We start from the raw sequence: 21,553 nt of genomic DNA, 5'->3' as shown, positions 1-21,553 counted from the left end.
AAGTGTAGTTAGAACACTGTAATGAAATAGTTTCATAACAGAAACAATGCTTTTCGGTAGGTCTGTAAATATTTCCCATATAAGTTTTTCCCATTTTGTGAAAAATAAGATAGAATGTAGGTATCCCCTTTTGAAAAGACACTCCTCAACTATCCTATGTTCTTTCCCGGGACTCAAACTATCTCTATGCCAAATTTCATCAAAATCGGTTGCGAGGTTTAAGCGGGAAAGCGTAACAGACAGACAGACAGAGTTACTTTCGCATTTATAATATTAGTTGGGATTATTTATTTTAGATGCATGAATAATAATGACTCTTAGAAACTCTGCCTACCCATTTTTATTGAAGAAATTTTAACTGATATTAAAAATTATCTCACTGACATCTGGGTAAAATCATTCAAAATAGTATTATACTATTATCCTACACATACTATTATCCTAGACCATTGGTTCCCAAACTTATTTGAGATACGCCCCCTTTCGACCATACAAAAAATTCCGTGCCCCCCTCCAGTTAACATTATTAATTATTGGTCGTATCAAGCAGTCTGGGATGCATTCTCTCAGCGGTCGCAGGTTTTTATACTTAAGTACACAGATGGCCCGCGCCCCCCTTTAAAGATCTTTGCGGCTCCGCTGGGGCGCGCGCCCCCCACTGTGTGAACCAATGTCCTAGCTAGACAATATTTGAAACATTTTATACGGAATGATGTTTTTGTATCATAAACTATTAGGTCATCAATAAACTCGAAGAAAGCGTTACCTACTATTTATTTTATGAAATGAACGCTTACATACGAAAGTGTTTTGACAGGTAGCTTGGACACTTGTCCCATTAAATTGGATCCATCGTTTGTCAGCTTGTATTGAGGAGCGCTGCACGAGACTCCGTCAATGCTACATGTGTGTACGTCGTCTTCGAACTTAGAAAACGTGAGATCGTGTCCACACGTTTCCGAAATCTGACCATCATCACCTCAAAACTGTACCGTGGCTGCACCTATGTATACAAACTACAATAACAGTATATAAAACAGCTGCAAAACGTATACTGTACTTCGGCAATTTGCGTCAATCGAAATTGTGTACACAAATTCAAAACAAGATTGTATGATTCTATGCTTTATTTTTTATGTTTAGGTATTAAAACTTGTGTAGCCTGTTTTTGAAAAATACCCATCCACCATCAACCTTCAGTATGGAGGTCTCAAATGACGTCAGCTCAAGCACATATCAGGTCAATGACAAGAAAATAAAGACCGCACGCTTTTAAACAATATTTTATTAAATTACCCAATTAAAATTATTTCATTTATTTGATCACACCAACCAACAAGATTACATTGTAGCATTCACAAGAAATATCTTATATGTATAAATCATTACGCAAGTTTGGTGAAACAAAGGCACAACTGCACAAATATTGGTTTCTTTTGCTACTTTTACAATGATTACTCGTTAAAGCTGTATTAATTGGTCTTTCTGTGAAAAATTCAACACTGGTGAAGCGGGCAACAGCTACTTTATAAGATAGTTTATACTGTTTTTTTTTTTTTAAGATTATTAGTAAATTGTTATTGCACAATTACTAATAGTCCCGTTAGCCCCTCGTACTAAGCTAAAAATATGCTTGTATTACGAGTGACAATAGTCAAGCGGTGCGCCGCAGCGGCGGGGACCATTCCGCGGATCACGAGTCGATCAGTCCGACCCCTTAACCGTTCGGCTATCAAATCTAATCTATCGGTTTATACTGTTGTGTAGTTAGTTGTGAAGTTAGTTACTTATTAGCTTATCTCATGTTGCAATACCCTAGCAGGGTCCATGTTATGGGTCTATGTAAATGTGTAAGAACCTTTATATACCAACATTGGAGCAATAAAGAATTTGATTTTTTAACACCACTAAATTCTTATCACCGAAAAAAAATTCTGTGTAATGAGTTATTGATACTGATCCCATTTGTGCAAAAGAAGAAGTTAAATAAAGTGACTCAAAATTTCCTCCTAAAATTGGTAATTTATGGACACACGCGTCGCTAGCACTATTTACGTACGATAATGTAACACTTATTAGAATTCAAAATGGTCTAAATAAATAATCTTATTTATTATTATTTATTTATTTATTTATTTATTATTCATTATTGAGCAATTACATATTTGATCCAAATAGCGTCCTAAATCCTTAAATATCTTTGGACAATCTCACACAGCGCCATCTAGCCCCAAAGTAAGCAATTAATATGCTTGTGTTATGGGTGCTAGCTTAACGGATATACTACTTATATACTTTTTTTTTAAATACATACATATTATACATAGTAACATCCAGACCCGTCACAGAAATTAAAATTCATCATTTCAATTTCTGCCCGGCCGGGAATCGAACCCGGGACCTCTCGGCATAGTAGTCCGTTCTGAACCACTACACCAAACGGCCGACAACGGGCTAAGTTAGATAATTATGTAATAATAACACTGGAAGCGTGGTCGAGGCGTGAGCGAGACAGACAGATCGATGCAACGTGCGAGCGCGTACGACTACTCTAGCGAGCAGCGGAGTGACAAAGCTGTGACGCGTAAAATACGGACTAAAGAAAATTTAATAAAAACATTAACTTTATGAAAAACATTTATTTTTCTTTTGCTTTGAATATTTCACACGTTTCTACATAACCTGTTAAAATTTTTTCGGTGTATACCCGCAAGCTCAGCAGCTAACCCGTGTGTTTTGTCTTGCAGATGGGAGCCGTGGCGGCCGACCCCTGGGCGCCGGTGCCGGCTCCGCGCAGCCAGAGCCCGTGGTCGCCGCCGCAGACGCGGCACACGCCCAACCCGTTTCTGTCCTAGCCGCCGCCACTCTGGGTGAGTGTCCTCGCTTATAAAGTCCGGTCGCCGAGCACGTAAAATTTCGTCCAATGACCCCAAGCTACCCATCCTTATCATCATCATCATCGTCATCATGTCAGCCATAGGACGTCCACTGCTGAACATAGGCCTCCCCTAATGCTTTCCACGTTGATCGATTGGTAGTGGCCTGCCGACGGATTAGCAAGCTGAAATGGCAATGGGCAGGGCACATAGTGCGCAGAACTGACGGCCGATGGGGCAGCAAGGTTTTGGAATGGAGGCCACGTACCGGAAGGCGCAGCGTGGGACGTCCACCTACAAGGTGGACCGACGACATCGTAAAGGTAGCAGGGAAGCGCTGGATGCAGCCCATCCTTATCGCTCGCGCGTAATTGTATTGCTGTCGCGCTCGCACACTCACTGCGGCTGCCCGTCGCACAGGCTTTAGTCATAAGATGGGTACGTGGTTCGTAGGTTAGCGAACCACGTACACTGTGTTTTTGGTTACAATGCATGCAACGGTTACGGTTACAGCTCGCTAATTAGTACCTGGCATTATGGTGGGTCTATGCTAGACGAGCCGAGCCGAGCTGCTCTATTCGCGGTGTCAGTGTGGACGTGCAACGAGCCTACAACAATCTCTCTCCTTTGCGCGTTGAAAATCCTTCTTGTACCTATTCGTCAAAAAACTGACAATAGCCGGAGCACAGTCGAGCACGAGCCAAATGCTTGAAGCGCGCTCGTTTGAGGCTCGTAAGTTAGTCCATACGAATTTAGGACCGGCTCGTGCTCCGCTCGTGCTCGGATAGACCCACCTTTACAAGCGCTTTTAAAAGCCTTGTATATTGAAATAAGTTACTTTTATGACTCTTTCCTACCAAATACTCTGGGCACTTTTCCAATCGGAGCAGGTGCAAAATCAATCGGATGTTCCAATCTTTCGAAATCAGAATCGAACCTCCGTAACATCTTTATACCGTTCATTAAATATCATGTATCTTACGAACACACGCAAGGCAGTATATGTATGTGTGCGTACCGAACGCTCGCGCGTGTACCAAGATGTTGACCATGCTCTATGGCTCTATGCCGACGCTTGGGTACACGTGACTATTAATAGTAATTGCTTAACGTGTTTGTCAAAGAGAAATAATGCTATTGACATATAATTTTTCATTATTACAAAAAATATTCACAATAACAGCGTTTGCCCAGCTGTAATTTTTTACTTGTGACTCATGTGATCTATGGTGTTATTGATACTAGAATTATATGAAAACTTTCTCTTTCTAATGTATGTGTTGAAACAACTGGAATCACAACTTCAGATTGCGTCTGACGTGACTCCGTCGGAGCGACATGGCTTGAATTCAAATTTGAATTTGAATTAGTAGTTTTTTTTACTGTCCAGTCGAGTCTAATCCAGACTAACCTTAAAAAGGTTGGATGGCAACAATTACATAAGAAGTCATAGTATTTACCTTGATGTACTGGCCACTGTCTGACAGCTGCATTTAAATAGTTAGATATTATGATAATTATAGTCTGCACAATAAAAAAAGAATAGTATAAAATGTTAATTCATTATGAGTCATTTTAAGAGTAGGCGCACACCGTTGATTTTTAGTTGGCCGATAGTTGTGCCCGATTTTAAATTGTATGAAGAATCGGCCAAATCGAATCGGCGTAGTGTGCGCACTCCCATACATGCCCATACTGATCAACTGCCCGAATAAACTATCGGCTGACGAAAAATCAACGGTGTGCGCCTACTCTAACCCGTTCCTGATAATGCCTGAAATATTTATTATACAAGTGGCACTTATGGTCTAAACTGAATAAATATTTTTGATTTTAATTTTGAAAATGTTTCAGATAGTTATCAATTTAATTTTCTTCTTTTATCGTTTAAAATTCACAGATGAGGGTTTCTAAAGCAGATAAATTATTGAGTGTCCATTGCTTCTTCCAGGGTGGGAGTTAGAAGGAGTGCAGCTGAGAGGCTGAGCCTCCGGCGACCTGCAGGAGACCAGGCGCTCCGCTACTGGACACCGTTGACGACCTCGCCCACGGGAGTACGACGCTCGTGTTGGACCAATATTCATGTCTGCTTCTGTCGGTGACTGCAAAACGTTCTGTATCAGAACTGAGTAAAAAGCAAAGCGCAGATAAAATATTGAAATATTAACTTCACATATTATTTAATATTTATGGGACAAACAAGTTTTTTTACAAGTTCAAGGATACGGATATAACAAAACAAAATAAAATACCAGTTATATTTGTTTTTCTTGATACTTGAGTCATTTTAATGCATTGACTTTTTACGCAGTTGTTTTGCAAACGAATGGAATCTTACCATCAGTGACTGGATGTTTGGGCTGTACCTAAATTTGTGAAAGAACAATTGGACAAGCCTTGCGGGAAAAAATGCGTAAAGATAACCTTAGTAATGCGCATTTAGTAAATAACTGTAAAATTACTCATCATGTGTCCAATAGGCTTAAGCGCCCCACATTCGATCACTGGCTATAATCACGTCGTCAACTTATATTTTATTTATTTGATAAATATGTTTTATTTATTATACTATTGTGATTTACCCTTTATATTGTATACAAAGCCTGGTCTCCCGATAAAAAGATAATATCAGTATAAATCCCCTGTAAATCGCACTTCAACTTTTAAATTATTTTGACACTTCTACTATTTTTCTGTTTAGATACAGAAATATTAGTAAAATTTAACATTTTCGATTGACATGTTCCAATGTATCAACTTTTTTATTCCACTAAAAAATAAATTGCGTTCATACTACTAGGTTTAAATTTTGCACTTAAATAGTAAATCTCTTGTCACAACTTTTGTTGAAAAGTCATAAAAATACCTTGATTTAGTTATACTTACCTAAAACTGTTTATGTACTCTTCGTTTATTTTGTAAACCTTTTTGTGTGGTAAGTGGGATATCATGAAAATACAGTTGTAAGAATGTACCGTAACCAGCGCAGGCGGCGCCCGCCGTCTCCGCTGCTAACCGTACCCGGTGGTAGGTTAACAAATTAAAGTAAGACAGTTAGAGGTACAGTATACAAATAATGTATAATGAAGTGTTTTCATAGACTGGAACTCGCTGTGACGATTGTAATAGTTAGCGCTGACTCGGCCGGGTTCACGCGCGGCGCTTAGAACAAATTATGTAAGTAGGGCTCGCGACTCGACGTGTCCGACGCACGGCAAGCTGGGCTGTCTCGCTAGCTGTAATTAGAATATCTTAGCACCTCTACCTTTTCCTAGATTCATCTAATTAAATAAATTTATATGTATATCAAGATAATTAACTCTAATTAATTTTAAATAATTAAGTTAACTCATAACACTGAGTGTTGCGATGGATTTTAAGTCTGATTAATATAAAAAAATGAAATAAACTACAAAAATGTATTATATACGGTTGCGCGCGCCTGAACCTGGCAGCATGTAGCAATAGACAACGTAGAGACCCGCGGCTGATGTTTAGGGCCTCTTCACTGGTGGATGCAGATGTAAATTAACTAATTAATCTAGAAATTAAAGGCTAATCGCTACTATTTTTAAATAACTAAGGTAAATGGGCCCTAAATAGCGAAGGGTATAAAGATTTTGTAAGGTACAACGGAATTCGTAGCGCAGTTGGGAGTTTCTGAACCTATCACAGCTGTCATTTAAAATGCATTTACATTTGTTACATTTTGATATAATTCAGTTTTAATTTTCTTATTATCAAGACAATCTTCAGACCTGATGAAAAGTACGAGCTGAAAGTTGAACCCTTTTATTGTATAGTTTAAGATTGTAAATCAATTTATGCTTGCTAATAATTTTCATCAATAAATATTAAAAGGAATGTGAAACCCTCAACAGCGCTACGAACCCGACTCTAACGTCCATAGTCGGCGACTAAGGAGTAAGGTCTCGAGTTGTAATACGTGCCTTAGATACCAGTTTTGTAAATGATAATGTTTGTCGCCCTCCAGCCCGACGGCTCCTTGATGACGTCATGTCACTTGTGATACCATCCTTCTACTTAATCCTTGATTCACCTCGCAGACAGCACATTCGGTTGCAAATAGTCAAACAGATCAGTATTATTTTGCTTTTGCAGCGTTGATCTTGGAAAATTTCTTTTCCCGCGAGTGATGATAATGATTATTTTTCCTTCCAGTATCACATTTATTTATATCTACTTAACGTTAATGGTAGAATTTATTTCCAAACTGGCAACACTTAACATTGTGACATAACGTCATCAACTGTCGGGATAAATATTTATTGTGATTTATTTTAGCGCAAACACTTGCATCGTATCGATAAATTGTTACAAGTTCCTCCGAGAGTCAATCTGTACAATTTATTAAAGTAATACAAAAGGAATACGAAATAACGAATTTTAGTAGTAATCGAGCTGCAGTGTGTCGATTTTGTTTGAGTGCTTACAGTTAACGCTAGGAGGTTGAACTTGCCTTTACACTGTCAAATGAATTTAAACAAATGTTTGTTAGATAATACACAACAACAGAAGGCAAGTTCAGCTTCATTTGATACTAAAATTAATTTCACCGCGTACTGTCCAAACCCTGCGCTTTACAACGTGTGTGTTTGTTGCGTACAAAATATTCCATTTTTATATATTGTGTTATTGAAATAATTTTACAACCCTCATTATTGACGTAGTATTGATCGAGTTAAGGTAAATTATGTACGTTTAGTCTGCAGCGCAGTGTTGCCAGCGCGGGCTCGACCATGCCCACTTTATGTCACACTCGATATCACAAGCAGCGTCTTTTTTACACTGTTACACGTTTTCTCCTATTAAGAAAAAAATATTCCGCGCTGGCAACACCGTGCTTTGTTTTTTTTTTCGCTTTATTATTAACTAGCAGGTTCAAATGGTTATTGATTTTGTTTATCAGTTATGTAGATAAATTATTTTTTAATATATTAATTTTTGACCAATAATATGCATTGATGCTAATCTGTGTGGGTTATGATCACAATTCTATATAATTTTATTGTGAAGCGTCGAAACGCTGGTGAAATGTAATGGCACTCTGTGACGTATACAAATTATTTTAGCAGGGTTTGAAAGCATTTAGTATGCTCTATTATCAAATCGTCAGACTTTGCATGCCTTTGACGTGGTGCCATTGATTAATTAACTGGTATGTTTGTGACATTATAGTTATTTTGACAATATTAAGATGATAAATTGAATATTTAAATTGACATTAGATAAAATTATAAATATCGGGAAAACGACTATTGTATAAAATCCAATTTTCTCGGTATTCCTTAATTATTATGATAATTTATCAATGGCACCACGGCAAATGTATTTTCTAATGTCCTTAGTTTTAAATGCATTATTATGAAAATTTACATCGCTAGCAAAATTGTTTGATATCTGGGGGCACGGCAGTGCCCCCACCAAGTCGAGCAAAAAAGCGGCACGGCCGTACCATCCTTTTCTCGAAGCAATTCAGGCCATTTTCGACCGCCTGTAACTTCGTTGTGGATAAAACTAGAAGGCTGAATTTTCATTAGCTATGCAGGCATTGTAAAGACACGGTATATTTAAAATTTCATTCAATTTGAACCAGTAGTTTAAGAATTATAACGGGTCAAAGTTACTTAATTTTGTCACTCACTGACTCACTGACTGACTCACTGACTCACTCACTGACTCACCGATCATCAAAACTCTAAGGCACTTCTAGCAGACCTAGAAGCTTCAAATTTGGAATATAAGTAGTGTTTGGTGTATGAATCAAGGAAAAACTAAAATATTTGGGGGCACGGTAGTGCAACCGCCAAGTCGAGTAAAATTTTTCAATTTCGGTCCAGTTTTCTAGATACATAACTGCTGTCTACAAAATACAAAAAGAAATGAGATCCCATCAAAAACAATACTTGTCAAAAAAACCAAGTCTCGCAACTCAGTTGTTCTACGGTAAAAAGTTGTGAGATCCATGTAATACCAAGTCCAGGCCAGGAAATCTTTAACGTTTTACATAAATATATTGACTTGGCCATCGCATGAAAACACGTGTAAATTAAATTATTTAGTGCGATGGCCAAGTCAATAATTTATGTAAAACGTTAAAGATTTCCTGGCCTGGACTTGGTATTACATGGATCTCACAACTTTTTACCGTAGAACAACTGAGTTGCGAGACTTGGTTTTTTTGACAAGTATTGTTTTTGATGGTCTTTATCTTTTTGACGTCTAATAAAATTTGAATTTGTGATCATAATGCATTTGTGTCACTAGCTAGGGAGAACTGTAAAGATTAATGTAACTATTTAATTAAAATATATAAGTTTTTCAATACAACGAAAAGTTTATATGCACTCGTTGAAATGAAACACCACCGTACAATATGATTATAATTTATTCATTAATAGTTTACAAAGACATTATCGTACAAATATTAATTTCCATGATCAGCAATATTGCAGTACAAATACTTATTAAACATTTTTGTTCATTATAGAAAAATTACGAGATACGCTTCCGTACGCCTTGTAAGTACGAAACATCACGATCGAACGCGGAAACATCGCTTATATACAAGATAATACGCACCACTTATAAAAAATCTTTCATCACGTGTAAAATCGTAGAAAATGTGTCAAAAATGTCGTGTGACGGCACGGAGGGGGCGATGGAAGCATCTCGAGCTTACCCTAGCGACTTAATACTAGCCCGCGCTGCCTGCGCCGGTATTGCGACGATCCCTGTTCAACTTAAATTAATTACGGTACACAATTACGGTCATTGATCAGCAGGATGTAGGCTCAGTCTCATGGTGTTGCGGTCACTAACCTACGAATATGTTCGGAATACAAGTACTGAGTTGGTAAAATCATAATTATAAAACCCATCGACTAGACGCTATATCCGATAAATACTCACGAAATTTCCAATAATGTCCCCCGATACTAATATAATTTATATACCGTAAATCTAAAATAAATAATTTCAAGCATTACGAGTGACGGTCACAAATAATAAAAAAATATAATTCGAAACAAGCAATAGTGACGGCAGATCTACCGATATAAGAAAATAATCTATGATTATAATAATATTATAACAGAGAAGCGATATTTTTATATGATCACATTCGCACTACACTCGCGCGCTTACACTTATCGTACTAAATGCAATTCGGGTGACGTCCAGTTGACACCCTTGAGAAGTATTTTTTTTTCTGCTGAAATGTTTGGTGACAATGCTCGAACATTGTCTTACATTCCCGTTTTATGTTTAATTAATTTTAAAATCCATTCGCAGCGGATTCCGGCCAGAATCAGCTGTTTGGGTCGTTCGGACGCCGCCAAAATGGCGGCTGGAATGTGACCGCCATTTTGAGCGGCTGGGCATTTCAAAATGGCGTCAACTGAAAACGCTCCATCACATTTTCAATCGACCTTCAAGTCCCACGCCATCTAGCGGAAACGGATAAGACTACCGGTAGAGCGGAGTATTGGGGAGGAGATTCTGCGGGCCGGCCTCGGGCGCCCGCTCGGGAACCTTCGTCTTTCTAAGGCTCGATTTCCTCCTACGCTGACGTCGGTCGCGGACATCGGTCGAGCGTACGAATAAACACAATGTTCTATGAAGCACCACACTGCAACGCCGTCGTCGGCGGCAGATGATTACATAGAACTGACGTCAGTCACTGATGTCAGCCTAAAAGGAAATCAAGCCTAAAAGTGGGAACTAAAAAATGAGTACGGGAGCCGCGACAGACAGCTCTGTTTTCGACGAGCGACGCGTCAGTGAGGTCCGAGCGGACCGCGGGCCGACGGTGATCAGGCGAGGCGAGGGTTCCCGAGCTGGGCGGCTTAATACTCCCAGTGCGTGGCGGAGCTGAGGTCGGAGGAGGCGAGGCGGAAGTTGCCGTTCTTGGCGGCGGCGAGGTACTCGCGCGAGGCGGCGGCGCGGATGGCGAGGCGCGTGGGCTCGCGCAGCTCCAGGTGGAAGCCCTGCGGCGAGTCCGCGTCGCACGTCACGCTCTCGCTGTCCGCGTGCCAGTATTTGCCGTTTTGTCCTGGAATCGAGTTCAGTTACAACGTGAGTGTAGTTTTTAAAATAAAAGAAGTATCAAAGCACAAACAAAACGTCATTAAAGCGGCTGCTGCACTATTTGCTGTGCTTGTGTCACGGCAGCCTTAAAGGCTGATTTACCTACACGTGATAAGTAGATAAAGCCTGGTCCGTGAGCACGTAGAATCCCGTCCAATGACCCCAAGCTACCCATCCCTATCGCTCGCGCGTAATTATGTTGCTGTCGCGACTGTGCGACGGGCGCCCGCAGTGAGTGTGCGAGCATTGAACGGGAGAGTCATTGGACGGGATTCTACGTGCTCACGGACCAGGTTTTAGTAGGTAACTAAATTTTTATTTGATTTTTCTGCCAAGTTGGTGGAGGGCGGGGCTGGTCACTTGACACGTTTTGACAAGCAGTTTCATAGCAAACAAGAGCTTGACGTTTGGAATTAAGTTAAAATTTAGTTACGATGCAACGTAACTAAATTTTAACTTAATTCCAAATTTGATCACTTAAAATTAAGTTAAAATTTAGTTACCTACTTAACTACTTAAAACGTGTCTCCCCTAGAACAACTAAGTTTTAATAAAACAGCAAATATAGAGGTAAAATGAGTGGTAATGCTGTACCTTTGAAATAAACGGCTCCCTTGGGGCCGCGGATGACCTGGATGGTCTCGTAGTTGGCCTTGTTGCACTCCAGCCGCACGCCCTTGGGGCCCACGAAGCCTTGCTCGCATTTTAGCACCAGAATGGGTCTGGAAAGTAAACATATTCAAGTTCGAAAATAAGTCTGAAAAAATGTTATTTCTTACTGTGCTTTTTTAATACAACCTTTGAAATTAGGGTTGATGGTTGTACCAAAAAACTGCAAGCAAACCGTATTTACGCTTACTAGTTGGTCTCCAGTGGTTCTAACCAGGAGTTGCAGCAAATGCAACGGTCCTCCTATCGTTTTAGCGTAAAGTCACTGTCACTTGCTAGTGGCGAAAAGACATACTCTCTAATCTGTGGCAAAGACAGTGGCGCCAGCTGGTGAGCGCCAACGCATTTGCTCACCAGGATGGCGCCACTGTAGAGTAGAGGGATGTCAATCGCCAGTGGTGCCAACTGTTAAGTATAAAAACGACAGTCCCCATTGCATACTCCAGTTGGCGCCACTGTAGAAAGATGTCAATCGCCAGTGGTACCAACTGTTAAGTATAAAAACGATAGTCCCCATTGCATACACCAGTTGGCGCCACTGTAGAAAGATGTCAATCGCCAGTGGTGCCAACTGTTAAGTATAAAAACAATAGTCCCCATTGCGTACACCAGTTGGCGCCACTGTATAGTAGAGATGGTAGAGGGATGTTAATCGCCAGTGGTGCCAACCGATAAGTATAAAAACGATAGTAATTGCGTACACCAGTGGGTCTAGACAAAGTTCAAATTATAATCGCAAACCAGTCGAAAAGCCCTTTTTGTATGGAGTTTTGACGGATTCGATTTCCGTTCTTGCAACATTTCTCATTGATGCTGCTTCTATTGGTCGTAACAGGATGTTATAAAGCTTATTAAACCCTCAATAAATATTATTAGTATAGATAAAAAATTGAACGCTTCTCACCTATTTATTAAGTAGAAATAGTATTTGCAGTTGTCATCAATAGCGTCCGCGTTGGCGTAGAGGTGTCCGGAGCGCTTGGTCATGAGGTACTTGCCGTTGTTGGCGCGGAACGCCACCGCGCCGTCGCCCTGCCACTCCAGCTCGAATAGAGCGTTGGACGATCTGGAAGGGAACGGGTTTCAAATTCAAACTATTGCTCCATGTTAGTTTAGAACAGTTCTTGAGACAAATCAATTGTAAGGCGTCTCTACGCTAACTCATGTAGCGCCCATGTACTATCATCAACCTAGCGCCCTTTAGTATTACTAGAAGAACCTGAACTTCGAACTCTTCCTATGTTCTTCTGATTAATTTCCAAGGTCCAATGACAGTTTAACTTTCCCCCGGGACAAACTTGACCTTCATTGATTGGGTTTTTAAGGCGGTCAAGCTGTATCCTGGCTATACAGGAGTTGCATCGGTGGGAACGAGATATGGGAATAACGGGACTATTTAGTATTATTAGTATTACTAGAGGGCGCGAGGCTAGTAGCGCACGGCGCACCCTAAGCCTTGTGTCTGTGTCCAACGCACACCATACTCTATAGGTAAAGCCGCCGCTGCGTATCAATGATGATTTAGTTTGTGCAATGTGCAATGTTTTCTCAGTGAGAACTACTCAGTTGGAGTAGTAAATGTAGAGATTGAACCAGAAAACGTAGTGTGAGCAGGTCTCTCACTCGGTGGACCGACGATCTGGCGATAGTCGCGAGAAGCTTCTGGGTGCGCAGGACTGGTCATAGTGGAAATCGGTTGTCCAGCAGTGGAAGGAATTCGGTTGAAACGGAAAAATGATGATAAATATGCCGCTTTCTTAATGTAATTACATTAATTTATGTATTCATGTGTTAAGGTCGTAGTATCTAGGAATTACGGTGATTAAATCAATTTAGGTATGAAAAAATATTTTTGGGGATATCCAGTGATTCGGACAAGGTAAAAAAGATTCTCGAATAAGAGTAAGGAACTTACTTGTTGTCCCCGCTGGCCTGGATGCCGCCGCCCGTCTCGAGCGTCCAGTAGCGGTCCTGCATGGTGCGGATGTACCAGCGGCGCGTGGCCCAGTCGAACTCCAGCTGGAACGTCTCGTGCGAGGAGATCTCGTCTTGGTTGGCGGTCACGTCTACACCTGCAATAGGAAGCGAGAGTTTCAGTTAGTCATCATCATCATCAGGAAGATTGCATGATACGGAGCGTCGACCCCAAATGAAATGGGAAAGAGCCAGGCAAAGATAGAAGAAGATTCGGCTTATTCCACTATTCCCCATTGACAATCCCCGTCAACGGGGTTTATTGAACAAAAAGTTCATTAATCCCCGTTATAATAGGATTTTATTTTGATTTTATAAGTTCCAATTGGCGTTAACGGGGAATAGTGAACAAAAAGTTCACTAATCCCCGTTGACGGGGATCGTTAATGGGGAATAGTGGAATAAGCCGAAGAATCATCATCATCAGGACATTCACAGGTGCAGTACCCTCTCCAAGGGACCAAAGACAATGGCACGACTTTGTCCCACGCTGGCTAGACAGTTTGGGAAGGTTTTAGTTACTCTGTAAGATTATCGAATAATTTATATTGCGTGGACTTGTTACCATATGTTGTGAAATGGTTACCATATGAGTCACCATATCAGACGTGTGGCAACTCAGTCTTAACTAATTAATGTAAGTACGGAAAACTTTCAGAGGCAGTGACCGGGACTAACGGCTTACGTTGCCGCTACACTCTAACAAAGTAAATATAAAAGAGAGAGATTCTGAATGTTATTATTATAAGAAGGTATTATGAAACAACGCAGTCTTTTTATGCAATTTATCTAATTATCTACGTGGATCGTTCGCTCGCCCTCTTAATGTGTTAAAATATTAAAACCTAGCTCTCTTTAAAATATTAATTTTAATCTGAGTCGTTAATCTCATGAAATAAGGAAACGAACTCGCAAAATGTAGGGGAGAGTTCGGTATATTGTACCGCCGGGTAAATTGTACCACCCTCATATTTCGTAAAGTATTTATTGAATGTCTGTAATTGCAACACTCAGCGATACACAACTAAATTCAATTAATATCGGCCATGTGGTTTTTGCCGTGACAACAAACACGTGTGTTTTATTTTGAAAAGTATTTTTTCATTGTTTTCAAGTAACTTTTGACAATGCATGTTTAGTTTGTAATTTTGTTAAATTTAATCACAGGGTGTTTCTAATATATTATTTAGAAGCGTAAATTAGTGTGGATTACAATTTTTTGAAACATTTTTCGGTATATTTATGCTATATTTTTTTACCGATTATTTAAAAGCACTATCACCTAGTCGGCTAAATTGTACCACATCAAGTTGTATGGAACTTTACCAAAGGATTTTGAATTTTTTTTAGTAAATCATATTTTGAAGTTATAATAGCGTAGTTATGTTTGACTAACAATAAATGAAAGCAAAATACTGGCAAAGTAGATAAGGTACAGGTGTGCGTTACGACAATTGGAATTACAAAACTTGTACTCAAAATCGTGATAAACGTGTAAAACAATATCGATTGTCTATGTTATTAACTACTGTTTCTTTTCGTTTCCTTATTTATTAAGAATGTATCGTATAATATTTTGCCATAGTTTTTTTATAGGCTTGAAATTTATTGAAATCCAATTTAGTAACCCAGTGGTACAAATTATCGAACCGGTTGGCTAAATTGGACCGAAGCTCTGAGCTCGTATTTTGTTAATTTGTGCTAAATATACAACAATCATGTTAATTAATAGTTATGAAATAGTAAGTTGAATAATTTATCTTTTATTATATACCATGGACATTAGCAAAAACAAAAGAAAACTATGTGTAAAATGGGATTGAAAAAAACTGGTCCAAATTAGCGGACTCTCCCTTAATATCCAAGAAAAGTTCATTCACTGGTTAAGCTCAGAACACTGTAAATTCAAGCTCAACAAGGCACTTGTCATCTCGATAAACATCTCCAGCCGTCGGCCAACAAAGCGTCGTTCATGTCGGCTGGATGAGTTTCTAAAGACCATTAGCCGTCTTTAGAAGACGCCTCGCTTGTTGACTGACCACTCGACTCGAAGGCATTTTATCTTGACGGTTAAATAATATACTATCACATTCAAAACTGTGGTCATTTAACTCTCCAAATACGGATTTGGACACTACCAATTTTGAGTTCACTATCTTTCCCTTCGACTACTCTAGCATGGATACATTTTAAACTTTACCTAATAGGTACACAAATATAATATGTATTCTGTTATTGTAATGTTATGTCAAAACAAAGCACTGACTGAACTGAAGAACTAATGAATTACAATTCGAGATTGAAAACTTATCCCGCTTAGCGCGATTCTCCTTTACAGTAGTAACATTGCCCTAAGTCAACACAACAAAATGTAATCCGTGACCATCATGATTTTGATTGCTTTAGTACGATCTCAGGCGTTATTATAAATCAAGTCACGATCCATATACTATTTATATTTTACTGAACAAAAGCAACTTAGTTTAATTTAATGTAAAAGATTCACATAACTAGAAAGTTATAAGTTAACTCTACCACAGAATACTTAAATAGACTCTACATCCATTATAATTGCAAATTGGGAATAATTTATCCTAAATTATAATGTTTCTTCCATTTTTAGAATGCGAACTACAAGTAATTACAGTACGTAAGCCTAATTAGAAAAAGACATTCCACGTTTATTATTTCCTTTTATGACATTAACTACGGACGTGTTTTTTACATTATTTTCCTTATTTATGAAATTCCCATGAGTTTAATGTGTAATTATTATAGCTATCTATGGTCCCTCGTTTCCCTCTTGGCCTCCGAGCAGGATCGTCGGGAATACGCAAGCCACCTCGCGCCCAGGGCATTCACCGGCGTGCGCGCAGCTCGCAGCGTTTACCGCTAAGCTTAGCGATTGGAAGCTTTTTGCTTGATAGGTAAATCGGTAAGTTCGCTAGGTAACTGATATTAATGTTATAGGTTACATTTTGTACAACAATCGGCGCTGTTAGAGGAAATTTGGTTTTTGTTTGGCAATAAGCTTTTTAAAAGCTTAAGAAAAATTCACTCGATAATTTTATATTCTCGAAGTCACGTGCAAGAAATAAAATCAATCGAGAATTATTGTATCAGTATTCAATCTCCGTGGTTCTTCATGTTCTCATTAATTAAAACTTTTCCTATAACTTCTCGTGTACAGTTACCTAACTCAAATTAACTCATCAGCCGATTCTATCGCCGTTCCGCGCCAATAGAGTTACGTACAATACAAATTATTGCAACACGATCGCTTTTTGCCCGCGCGCATACAATGCAGCAGGCTGGTCACTTAACTGATTCTTGGGAGTTTTTGTGAAATGTTAAATTACAGGGAACGAAGCATTTCGTGAAGTGCTACGTCCCTGTCACCTGACAGTTTCTTTTTCATGAATCAGATAAAAAATACTGTTTAGATTTACCTTAAGTAGAGCAAAAAAGCGACCTGATAAAAATCCTAGTTCAATAAAGTCATTTATATTGTAGCAAAGACTGAAAAGTAAAAAAGAAAAATTGTGTTTTACGTTGCATAGCGTAAATAATATTAAAAGCTTGCTTAAAACATCCAATAATTTCAATTTTCATCATCGAACAGATTTCAATGGATAGCATGACCATTTCTTAACTGTTTACCGATTGTTTTTTAAATGCAGACTTAGCACGTCTGGTTTGGTTAATGCTTATTCATGCGAGTGTCGCGACATGTGCTATTGTCCGGACTCGTCGTTGACTCAGCTGCATGCTCGATGAAGTACCGATCCAATTGTGCGATTACCATTTATCGACGACCGTGCATTTGAGCTACCAATTAATGCAATGACTCATTCGCACCGGTAGTACCTATTCGATTAGCTTTTGCTGATAATGGTAAACAATTAACACTCAGAAAGAAAGTTAGAGTTACTTATAAAAGTATATTTTTTGCAATCAAGCTTTTACAATTTTCATCAGGACGTAACGTGGCTTTTGCTCATTTACGAGTAGTTATCTGAAATTCAGTCGTAACAATAAAATAGCACCAAAATCACTTCGCGATAGAAATGATTGTGAAAGCTTTTACAAAAATTTAAGCCTACTCTACATTTGCGCCGCGCAGTACATACTTATAGCGTACACCATTTTGTAGGGAACGCAAATAGAGCCGCGATTCTGCGAGCCAGATTCCAGCCATTTGTCCGACTTAATTCTCAATTTAATTACAACAACCGACAGACGCATCCATCTTCGTAAGATCGCCAAACATGTGGAAATCACTTGTCAGGTAGGTAATTGTCTAATAAAATTTTACTAGGTTGCCGGCACGATATGCGCGCTCAAGCATCCGTGGCATAGAAAACGTTAGAAATCGTCTCAGCACAATGGCGCGTTTTTTGCGCGGCATAGCTGAGCGCAGGCGCAGACAACATTGTGCGCGCTGAGAGCAAAAGTCGATGGAATTACTCCCAAAATAAGTTTACTATTTTGCATTATCATTAAGTAACTAGTTAAAAGTTAACATTGGATTCGATTATTCTGGTTTGCAGTATAAAATATATTATCTTGATTGGGAAAAACAATGATGTAGAGCAGTTCTTTTTCAGAAAACATTGCAGATAATTTCACTGAAACTAAAGTACCTACTCAATATATTCAACTTCAGTATTTTATCTGAGTTCGTTATAACTAATAGGTTACATTTTAAATGCTACAGCAACAACGTGCATAGTTAAAATTAAATAAATGCAATTAGGTACCTACTAGTTATGTTGGAAATAAATGAGCTCAACTTAAAAGATGGTCACGCAATTTTGCTTTTGCATTATTTATATAGCTGTTAAAATGTTTCAAATCTATGCATTTCGGCAACAGTTGAGGCTGCCACGGCAAATTTAACAGGGCACCGTTATGTGATGTGGTTTTATTTTAAGGCTAGATTATAATTGCAGATGTGGTCTAAACGAGCAATTAATAGAAGGTTTTTATCTTAGTTGCGATGTGAAGCCAGCGGAAACGTTAAATTGAGGCGATTGCGCACGTTGCGGCTGATGTCTGAACTTGCAGCTTCTTGAAATTTGAGTTATACGACTAATATCCAAGGTTGACACATACCATACTTAATTAAAATATATCGTTAATACCACAACCATTGTATAATAATTCTAGGATTAAATCAAATAAGGTCAGGACACCGCAATACAGTTCCTAAATCATTCCGTTGCATCTATTTTCCATCCAGCAAGCAATAACTTAGCTTTCGAGCAAAATATCTAGCCTTTAGCGACGTGGTGAATTTATTCAGCTGTATTTGTATGCGAAATCTCGGCGTAAATTGTTTGAACAATACAATTGGAAAATACGGACGAAGCTGAAATACTGGGAATGTTTTGAATGCGTGAAGATCGTGATATTTTGTGGAACGTGAAAGTATGATTTAATATTTTGTTGATTCACAAATTCATAACGCAGACTGCAGTCTTAAATAAGAGTAGGTTTACAGTTTGATAGAGATTTTGAAGATGTACTTTAGGTAAGGCAAAAAGACTTTCAAATTAATTTCTTGAAGTCACATTTTGTAATGCGGACTTGAATTCTAAATAGGTACTAAAATCTGTAACTTTTCTATTGTTTCAGCTCTGTAGTCAATGCATCGACTGAGCTAGGTATATCTAGTAGGTATGCAAAATAGTAGCGAGTCGTGCCTCCTTGCGAACACGGTCGTGACGGGGACAGTCGCAGATCTGACTCGTGACGCGAACGCTCGATACGTGCCTGCGGGGGTGTGTGGGATGGAGCGGGATTCAACTGGAAGACTACGAATAATGTTACATCATTTACGTGTTTACTATCAATAAAATTTAATTGAGCTATTCTAAATGAAAAGAAAGAAAGAAATAGACTTTATTGAACACAGTAAGCACAAAATATACCTAAACAATAACAACACAAAACGAATGTTGGCGACAGACCTTTTTTATATGCGTTTTTTGTATTTTTTCTTTTGGAATGTTTTTTATATTTTGACGCTTTGTTTTTTTACTTTTTTACTTCAGTTGTTCATTAACCCTTAATTAGTCGCATGGGGTCAAAGCATTTTCGGATTCAAAAATGAAGCACTTGGCGCGGCCCGATTTTCTCCGCGCCCCCAGTAGCTTCATAAAACACGTCTTAGTTTGTATTTTGATAGCGACTAATTCACGGGAGTGGAAGGATGCGTCGCTGCGCTCTTGAGTGGTGACCCCATGCGAGTAATTACGTAACTTTTTTGGAAGTGGTAAGTTTTTTGTTTTATGTATTTATTTTGTGTATTATGAATAATATTTGTGTTATTGTATATTCAGTTAATAAATGTTTGTTATAAATGTGTTTTTACAGCTCTAAACAATAAAAATATTGATAAATTCAGTTTTACTACTACTTTGTCTTTTTTTTTCAGAGTTAGTAGAGATAGGAAAAAATAGCAAATTGTGCAATGGTTGGAAGATGTTTCTGATGAAGAAGAAGTTGGAGGGTCGAGTTCTGAGCCAGAGTTAGATGAAATAACAAAAAGTGATCATGATAGCGCTAATGAGATCGAGCAATCCTCCGCACAATCAAGTGAATCGAAAATGCAAGAAATGTACAAGATTTGTGTGCAATGATCACTCTGAAATATACTGTCAACAGTGTAACAAGAATGATTCCGAGAGTTCCTAAAAAATACTAATATTACCTATGATCTCAGTATACCTAAGTACAAATTGTTAATTATTGACAATTATTTTAATTTAGCTTGTTTTTGTATAATTAGTGAGAAATTCATGTTATTACCTATAGACATTAAATAATAAATAAAGCATTTTTATAATAATATAGTTCATTTACTTATAAAATTTCAGTATGTATTAAAAACTACTCATACAATTTGGGGTCATCTGTGACCCCATGCGAGCAGTTATGTAAGATTCTTTATGCGCGTAATTAAGGGTTAAACACCATTAGTCAAAGACGTGTTTCGATATAGTAAAAAGTGAACATCTCCAAATCAATTAAATATATTATATAGGTATAGTAACGGGCACACCCGGTGCCCAACAACGAATATAGAAAATATTGGGCCACTGTGTCAATAGGCCCGCTCAGCATTTATCCTGACATGCTCGTAAGGGCATGTCAAGAAACTGGTCTTCCGCGAGAGCCCTTGTTGTGGCTTCGCGCATCCCTTCGGAGAGACATCGACTCGAGTTCGATATCTCTTAAAAGGGGTGAGCAAAGAAGGGACACCGGACATTATTACCTACAAAAGGTCATGTCACGACACAACACATCCCACACATAACCACATCGGCAAAAAATATCCCATGACGCTTTATGATGTTTGTAAATTGGAGTTTATCCCGAAGAAGTTGTCTTAGCTTTAACATTAATGGTCAAAGATTTAATGGGCCCAAAACATTTTTTGAAATAAAATAAGAACTAGCAAAAAGCTCTAGCTTTGCTGTGAGCTTTTTGCAAGCTTAGAGGATAATAATATCGAGAAGTGATTAGGGTGAGATCCTGATTCTTAAAAACATTCTCCATTTTTATTTATTTAAGGAGTAAAAAGGTGAGAATTGCAGCAAAAACGAGCACGATCAAAACCCACTTTGTGCGTGTCAGTAAAAAAGTGCTGACAAGTATTTTGTCGCTGCTCCACGCCGCAAGAGCCTCTACGTGCCTCCGCAACTAACTGCGACCAACCTTAAGTCTGTGCGGTTTTGCGTGCACACAGCTGCCAGCCTGTTGTCAAGTGTTTAACTTTACCTTTACATAGAGCTTAGATAAACTCATCGTAGAGCGCAGGTCGAGTTTTTAGAGTCTTTTGAAGAAGACCAAAGTTTATTTTTTAGCGTTAAAGTGTGAGTTTTGACGTGTTCGGAATAGTTGCTAATTGAATGTTTAAA

The 21,553-nt window shown here is 38.7% G+C and overlaps 2 protein-coding genes across 9 annotated transcripts in view; one reads left to right on the top strand and one right to left on the bottom strand.

The window, feature by feature from the left end:
- lqf (epsin homolog lqf) overlaps nt 1-8,122 on the top strand; it is a 62,891-nt gene extending 54,769 nt beyond the window's left edge. For all 7 annotated transcript variants that reach the window (XM_028305630.1, XM_028305629.1, XM_028305625.1 and 4 more), the window contains 2 exons: nt 2,748-2,870; nt 4,828-8,122. In XM_028305630.1, the coding sequence (XP_028161431.1) occupies nt 2,748-2,855 (108 nt within the window). In that variant the 3' untranslated portion in view covers nt 2,856-2,870; nt 4,828-8,122. The remainder of the gene's footprint in view (nt 1-2,747; nt 2,871-4,827) is intronic.
- A 1,473-nt stretch (nt 8,123-9,595) lies between these two features.
- Nucleotides 9,596-21,553, bottom strand: part of singed (fascin domain-containing protein singed) — a 56,780-nt gene continuing 44,822 nt past the window's right edge. For both annotated transcript variants that reach the window (XM_028305632.1, XM_028305633.1), the window contains exons 7-10: nt 13,570-13,726; nt 12,559-12,720; nt 11,580-11,707; nt 9,596-10,950 (exon numbers count right to left, since the gene is read on the bottom strand). In XM_028305632.1, coding sequence (XP_028161433.1) covers nt 10,745-10,950; nt 11,580-11,707; nt 12,559-12,720; nt 13,570-13,726 — 653 coding nt within the window. In that variant the 3' untranslated portion in view covers nt 9,596-10,744. The remainder of the gene's footprint in view (nt 10,951-11,579; nt 11,708-12,558; nt 12,721-13,569; nt 13,727-21,553) is intronic.

Source organism: Ostrinia furnacalis, unplaced genomic scaffold (assembly GCF_004193835.3).
Source record: "Ostrinia furnacalis isolate ACB-3 unplaced genomic scaffold, ASM419383v2 OfSCF1743, whole genome shotgun sequence".
Classification (NCBI taxonomy): Eukaryota; Metazoa; Arthropoda; class Insecta; order Lepidoptera; family Crambidae; genus Ostrinia; species Ostrinia furnacalis.
This window is presented reverse-complemented; position numbering and strand designations above follow the sequence as displayed.